This window comes from Orbicella franksi, chromosome 8, assembly GCF_964199315.1.
Source record: "Orbicella franksi chromosome 8, jaOrbFran1.1, whole genome shotgun sequence".
NCBI lineage: Eukaryota > Metazoa > Cnidaria > Anthozoa > Scleractinia > Merulinidae > Orbicella > Orbicella franksi.
Window position 1 is genome coordinate 19,182,116 of NC_138152.1, and position 7,356 is coordinate 19,189,471.

A 7,356-nucleotide genomic window follows, 5' to 3' on the forward strand; every position below is an offset into this window, starting at 1 on the left:
TGAATTCATCTTGGTTAACAGAAAAATAAACATCAGTCAACATAATTAGCTTTAGGCAGGAATTTTTAAAGAGATGAAGATGATATAATTGCTCTGTCTTTGAACCATTGTCTGCAATAATTAACAATAATGTGGGCAAAGATTTTAATTGGGTGTAATGTAAACTAAAAGAGATTTCACCTGTAAGTAATTTGGGTACAACACCATCCACGGCGTTTATACTGATCACTCAACACAGCTTAAATCGAAATGTAGGATTTAAAAAAAAAATGAAAATTTACACTCTAAAATTACTAAGTAGAGACACATGGCCTGAGAACAAGAAAATGACGAATGAAAATAACCGTTGTCAGATTTGATTTCTTTAGCGGGAGGCCAAGCTAAGATTGATTTTCGTGAAAGAACTCGAATGAAAAGCCTGTCGTCTAAAAATAGGCAGATAGAGAAGAAGTTACAAATTTCACAAAATAATTGACTGTAAAACCATGAAAGAATGTCTTCGCCAGCGGCTTGCTGTCGTTGATGAACCATGTTTTCATCACATGTTTAGAATAACTATACGTTTTCTTCACGGTTGTTGCGGATGAAAATAACCACATTTATCGAAGAATCCATAAATCACTACATCCGGGACCCGTATGTCACTCTTGCAAGTGGCATATCTGCAAAAGACGAAATGGCTCTTGCCTTTAGCGAGCTTTTGTTGAATTAACTTGGTTTGTTGTTTGGAATAATGGCCGCTGCTGGTAAATTTGTTTTGTTGAGCGAAGACAAGGTAATTGTGTTTTCCGAACAGATAAGAACGAGAAAACCAAACGAAAAACGTTTGAAACGTTTTCAGGAAATTCTCAAAACGTGACCAGAAAAAATAAATAGAGGATATAACGCCGTTGGAACGGCAAGCAACTCATTAAATACTTGGTGGTTTGTGTGTAAAACTGAAAACGGATAAGAATACGTACAAGCCCTCATCCATCACAGGTTTTATCCAAAGCATCGACAGCTATCTGCGAAAAAATAACTATGGATTCTAAGCAATTTTAGTACCAACACTTGTTCAGAATAATTTTGCTTGATTGCGCCGACTGTGTTGCAATGTGCTGATTGAGCCACTATTTGTAGAAACCAGTATGTGCAAACATGTATTTTCAACATTATTATAATAAAAAGAACACTACTCGTTAGCTCAAAGATATGAATTTTATGTTCTCGTGGCAATCACGAGTGAGCGTAGCGGGCCAGTGAGATATTGTTCTGGCCTTTCGGACATAAAATTCATATGTCCTCGCCACCGTGTAATATCCTCTATATATTGGAAATGTCCCAAGCTTTTTTAATCAGACATCGCTAAAAATAAGAAAACGTTAATTTGAATCTCTAGCGATAGGAAATTTATGTCCGATGAGTGCTAACACAGTAATTTGGCAACAATTCCATTGTATAAAAGCTGGATTTAAAAAATTAGACCGTGCTGATCTGGCCGATATTCTCCCAGCAAGGTTGGTTAATAACAGACTTATTACACGACAAAAAATGTAAAGAAAAATGCTACAATTAGGGACGGCGGGCAATTCTGATTGGGAGTAGACGGAGCGTATAATCATGTTTGATTTTAAACAAAACAGAAGGGAAGAAAAGTTGGAAGAAAAAGAAAAAGGAAAATTTTATGTTCAATACAATCAATAAAGCAAGTTTCTTTTTTTAGAAATGTAAGCCATAAAACTACCAGAAAATCATCCAGAGTGATCGTGCGGGATCATTCGGGACAGTACCCGATCTAATACCAAGAGAATATTGGACCGGGAATGGAGGAATCTGATTGGTTGATTTTAGTTATTAGCCCTCTGAACTAACGTAGTCGTGTAGTAATGTATATTTCAGTGACTGAGTAGCTTCAGTGGCTTACCAAAATTCTTCTGATTCAAGACCCTTGCAGAGCGAACGCTACATAAACACAGTACAAGGATATCTTCTGATTGGTTAGGTGCTATAATCATACAGCTTATTCACACTGGTGTCGAAATCGCATGTAATATTGGATATAGACTGAAGAATAAATCTGCTACACTCTTCTTTTTGACCTGTACAACACTGCCCTCACTTATCGCGACGACATTCACCTTTAAATACCTTAGAATCGCATTTTGTGTTAGGGAATTTGACGAAAATTTGTGTTTTTGTTCCAAAACGTGTATCTTGCAAGCATGTCTTCGGCATCTCAAATTTTCTAATAACTAGGATCACATTGCAAGTTCTTAATCAAACCATGTTTATTTTCTCATTGAATAGTTCGAAAGCCAACTGCTCATCCATCTAAAAAAAAACCAGAAGTCAATAATTTTTGTTGAAAGGTTCCCATAGAAAAGTATGAAAAGGTGCGTGATCTTTCATGAATGAATACATTAGCTACAGGTGCCATCCGTCGCGTGATTAATTAGAGCAAGCGGGACATGCACAGAGATAAGAAGATTTAACAACCCGCGACGGAAAAAGCTTCGAAATGCGTGCAAATCTAGCCCGAAAAAATACATTTTATTGTTTAAAATGTAATAACATGATGGTGAATAAGTATTTAAAGTTATTAAAACAATTATTAGATTCGGTTTGTGTTTTCCGCCTCAGACATCGAGTGCGGCAGATAGTACAAACCCCTGTATTCGATACCCTACTCAGCTTCGCCCAGTAATTGTAAAGTATTGCTATGCGCATAACAAATCAATGTTTACTAATGACGAAATTAAATTCAAAAGCTGAATGGTTTTCTGTAGCTACACTGTCTCTTAGCACACTCTGACTGGCGTCAACTATGCTGTATCACGCTTTCAATACTGTTTATCTTTTCCTAAAACGTTGATGTATGGGCAGTTGGCTTTCCGACAATTTAATAATTTAAAACTAAGCGAGAAACATAGTTGGGCTTGTGAAAATGATATGCCGGACCTTAAAATGCCAGAAAATTTGAGTTCCAGCTTGCTTGCCGAGAAAATACGCTTTTAGTTACAAAAACAATTTCTCTCCCCCCAAATAAGTGACTCAAGATGAATCTATCATCAGAAAATTGAAACACCATTAGTTAACATGTCTTCAAAGGTAACAATGCTCTATTCGGCAAGCGAAGGTGGCTTTTCTCTGACAAAAATCAAACAGTGATAGTTACAGTGTCTAATCAGTGATACAAAATTTATCAGCACTATATATCAGTGATAACCACGTTTCCTCAGCAAGTTATTGATCATCTCGTTAAAGCCTTGAAACCAATTAACAGTCATCAGTAGGAGTATAAGTGTGGCTTTGCCAAGAGCATCCTAAAAGATCTTCAATTATGCCACGTAATTTGTCTTGTTAGTCGTCAGTTTGTAACGAGATATGTGCACTCTCATAAATAACACGGACATCACGGGTTCAAGACGCACTTTGAAGGTTTTACTTCTTCTCGACCTTAAATAAATTATTATTATCTTTAAAGTTGAAACAACTCGAAAATACGGCGAACATCAACCCAAAGGAACACAGTAAAAGCCAAACTGAAAAATTCGAATTTTTATTACAAAATATAGATGTTAATGTCAAGGAAATAGTCAGCTAATTTCATATGATACGGACAGCAAATGCAACACTCAAAAGTTGTTAGCTGATTTCCTTATTAAAGTCTTGAAGTCAATTAATGCAGCGCAATTTTGTTCATATTAAAGTTTTAATTGGCTTTTTTTCGGGATGTATCTTGAATTTTACTCCTTCTTATTTGTGAGGCGAAATAATTTTAAAAAGTTAAGATTTCAATTAAATGTGCTTATGTCAATTACGTTTTCGACGTCCTAAACCCCGCAAAATGTGGCTCATTTCCAAAACTTTAACACGAGATAATTACTTTTGTTAAAAGAATGTTGAATTAGAAAAGCTCGCAGGTGGATAGAGATGATGTATATTTACGGTGCAGTTTTCTGTTAATACTGACAGATTGGCCGCATTTCACCAACTCCCTTGCCACACCGTGTTCTGAATAGCTGAATATAATGGCGTTCTTACATGGTTCTTTTAACCGTATTCCGCTAAACTCCTCACCCAGTATTTCGATCCTTTTAGAACCGCTGCCTTCCTCAGTAGTTCACTCAGCACAGCCAGCTCACAGCCACGAGTGCCACCACAATCCACATCAAACAGTCAGCACGTTGCCGATATGCTTACCACAAGGCATTCGCATTGTGAACACGACTCCACACCAGTTTACTGTTGTAAGTTGTCGTGCGTCCATCTCCAAAGGAACTCGTTTCGGTCCTTACCGCGGCAGAGTGGTTCAACCCTGGCAGGTTAAAGAAGGTGAAGATAATGAGTACTTGTGGGAGGTTAGTATAGTTAAACCCCCAATGTCGACAAAATACTGCCAATGGTTCCTTTCTTATGAAATGTATTTTACAAATGTAACAAACTGGAACTGTTTCAGCGGGTAACGCCGAACAGGCTCGAACAGGCTTTGACTTCATAACACACGTACGTTGTTGTATGTTTGGTACCAAAGTTTGCTGTCTTCTTTGCTCAGAAACACTGGTACACTCTGTTTTGGTATTTGCCGTCGTCTAACAATGTCCAGCCGGATAGTCGGGTTCATGTAAATCTAGGATATCTTTGTTTTTTTTTTTGTCAAAATGAAAGTTCTTGGTATGTTACACGAAAGGCTGGCAGCTATTTTGTATGTTGGTGTTTGTCTTCTGATGCCGCTGCCAGATATGGACACCAATCAAGAAAGAATTTTGCCGACGCATCAAGTCATATAACAACACTTAAGATAGCAAAAACGACTCGAATTTAACGATTACTAAGCTAAGATTATCAGTTACTTTTATAAACTGAACAGGGGTCTTTGGTGAACAACATCCCTACCAGGGCTTGCATGTTGTACTACAAAACCAAATGTACATCAATTATTTTGGTAGGTGCCAATATTTGCTTTCTTTCTTGAACATTTAAGGTCTTCAAAGAGGATGGAAGCCTCGCTTATTACATTGATGGACAAAGGGAATCAGAAAACTGGATGAAGTTTGTTAACTGTGCCCGAAACACCGAAGAACAAAATCTTGTGCTGCTTCAAGATGGCGACCAGCTGTATTATGAGTCATGCCGAGAAATTATACATGGTGAAGAACTGCTGGTTTGGTATGGACACCGCTATCATATGTTCATGGGGATTCCAACTGGAATCAAGACTGCACCACGGAAAGAACAAATCAACGAGACTGGACAAGGTGAGGCCGCACTAAACACTACATTTCACGTTTAATAGGGAACGAGGCAACTTCAAATTCTACATGAAGTGATCCCGGGACGAATAAAGAGTTTGCAGTTTTACACTTCTCCAATGACAAAAATAATAATGAGTCGTATTTTCAGTAACTTGTTAAAATCGTGACCAATTGTTTCATTTGAAAACCCATTCGTAGCAACCTCCGTCAAGTCTTTCTTTAATTTTTACATCCTGTTTGCTTCTCCAACGTATTTTAAAAATTTACATTAAGTTGGAATCATTGCAGGTGCGTTTGGCAGTTACTCGTGTGAACGCTGTGGTAAAGTGTTTGCCTACAAATATTACAGAGACCGCCACCTTAAATACACGCGCTGTGTTGATCAAGGAGACCGGAAGTTCCCCTGTACAGTGTGTAACCGCTCATTTGACAAGCGGGATCGCCTTCGTATCCACATTCTTCACGTGCACGAGAAACACCGCCCTCACCAATGCACAGTGTGTGGTAAACGCTTCTCTCAGTCATCCAGCCTCAACAAACACATGCGAGTACATAGTGGTGAAAGACCTTACAAGTGTCCACATTGTGTCAAGGCCTTCACGGCTTCTTCCATTCTACGGACGCACATCCGTCAGCACAGCGGGGAAAAACCCTTCAAGTGCAGGCACTGCGAGCGTGCATTCGCATCACACGCAGCACATGACAGCCACGTGCGTCGCACGCACACAAAAGAGAAGCCATGCGTGTGTGAATACTGTGGAAAGGCGTTCGCGCAGTCTTACGAACTGAAGTTTCATATCAACATGCACACGGGAGCCAAACCTTACACCTGCGAGAAATGTGGCAGAGCGTTTTCAAGTCCCTCGTCACGTGACCGACACCGTGCCAATTTTGACTGCATTACAAGAAAGAATCGTGCTCCTAAAGTCATGCGAAAGAGCCTGTTAATATGATTTCTTCGTTTCTAGGAACTCTCATTTTGTATTGTTTTAACAGCAGTTAACCATATCTGCTCCATATTTATGGACGATTTTTAAGTCTTGTTGCTTAGTAGCGTTGAACTTCTGATAAGGCTCGTTTATTTCTGGGCTTTCCAGTTCGATTCTGTATTTTACTCTTTATCAGTTTAAAACCAGCTCCGTTAAATGCGCGGAATTTTGCTCTATTTTTCCATCATCTAGCCTGAGCTATCCGTGAAAATATGTATCAAGTGTAACGCGGACAAATTCCGAAGAAGAACAGTTTATCCTTAAGACTAGCTAATAAATTAAGGTAGAATAGCGACTATTACACAGTTGTGTGCCTTTCTGTAAATGTTTCCATTGTGATGCATTCTTTCCTTGGTCGTAATGAAAACAGGCAACTTATCTGGCTGAGACTTCTTTCATCCATCGTTAGCCTTCGGGGTTACAAGTGCCTAAGTTTTGGAGAGTTCTTTACAACTACTTTGCAGCAGTTGCTAACACTCTAAAACAGTGTTGTGGTCACAGTTGCGGCTGTGACAGTTTTGTTATTTTGAAGAAACCAAATCCAGCAACTGTTTTATTGGAGTGGTGGTGGTGGGGGGGGGGGGGGGCGGGGGGAGGAGGGGGGTGGGGTGTCTTTTCATTCGTTGAATTGGACCCCTCTCCCTTTCCTCAAGTAAGGTAAAACAGTTTAACTATCTTTCAAATTTGCAAATTTTGGTTATTCTCTTAACATAAGTACATTTAAAATCCATATATAACCTGGATGTTACCGTATGTGTCTGCATGTATCCGTATGTGACTCGTATGCACTCGTATGTACTCGTATGTACTCGTATGTTACTCGAATGTATTCGTATGTCACTCGTATGTACTCGTATGTACTCGTATGTACCCGTATGTTACTCGTATGTACGAACGTGGTGTTTTAGTCATGATTGTCTGTGATCGTTTGATTTTCTCGAAACACTTTCGGTCCGGAAATAGGCCCATCTTTATTATATGGCAAGGTAGTCTTGAGGTAAATCCGTCATAAGCCGTGTAATTTTTGTTTCGAAAGCCCGTAAATTCAGTAAACCAACATGGCCCGAGTACCATATATATTTAGAAAACAGTCCTAAGAAAATACGCGCGCTGATTGGTTAAAAATCGTG

General features: G+C 39.0%; 1 protein-coding gene across 1 annotated transcript; it reads left to right on the forward strand.

Moving 5' to 3' along the window:
• Positions 1–3,934: 3,934 nt before the first annotated feature.
• LOC145495079 (PR domain zinc finger protein 14-like) lies at positions 3,935–6,796 on the forward strand. Its single transcript, XM_081474650.1, has 3 exons — positions 3,935–4,343; positions 4,967–5,240; positions 5,526–6,796. The coding sequence occupies exons 1-3, from the start codon at positions 4,014–4,016 to the stop codon at positions 6,188–6,190; spliced, it is 1,269 nt and encodes a 422-aa protein (XP_081330776.1). The 5' UTR covers positions 3,935–4,013; the 3' UTR covers positions 6,191–6,796.
• The last annotated feature ends 560 nt before the right edge of the window (positions 6,797–7,356 follow it).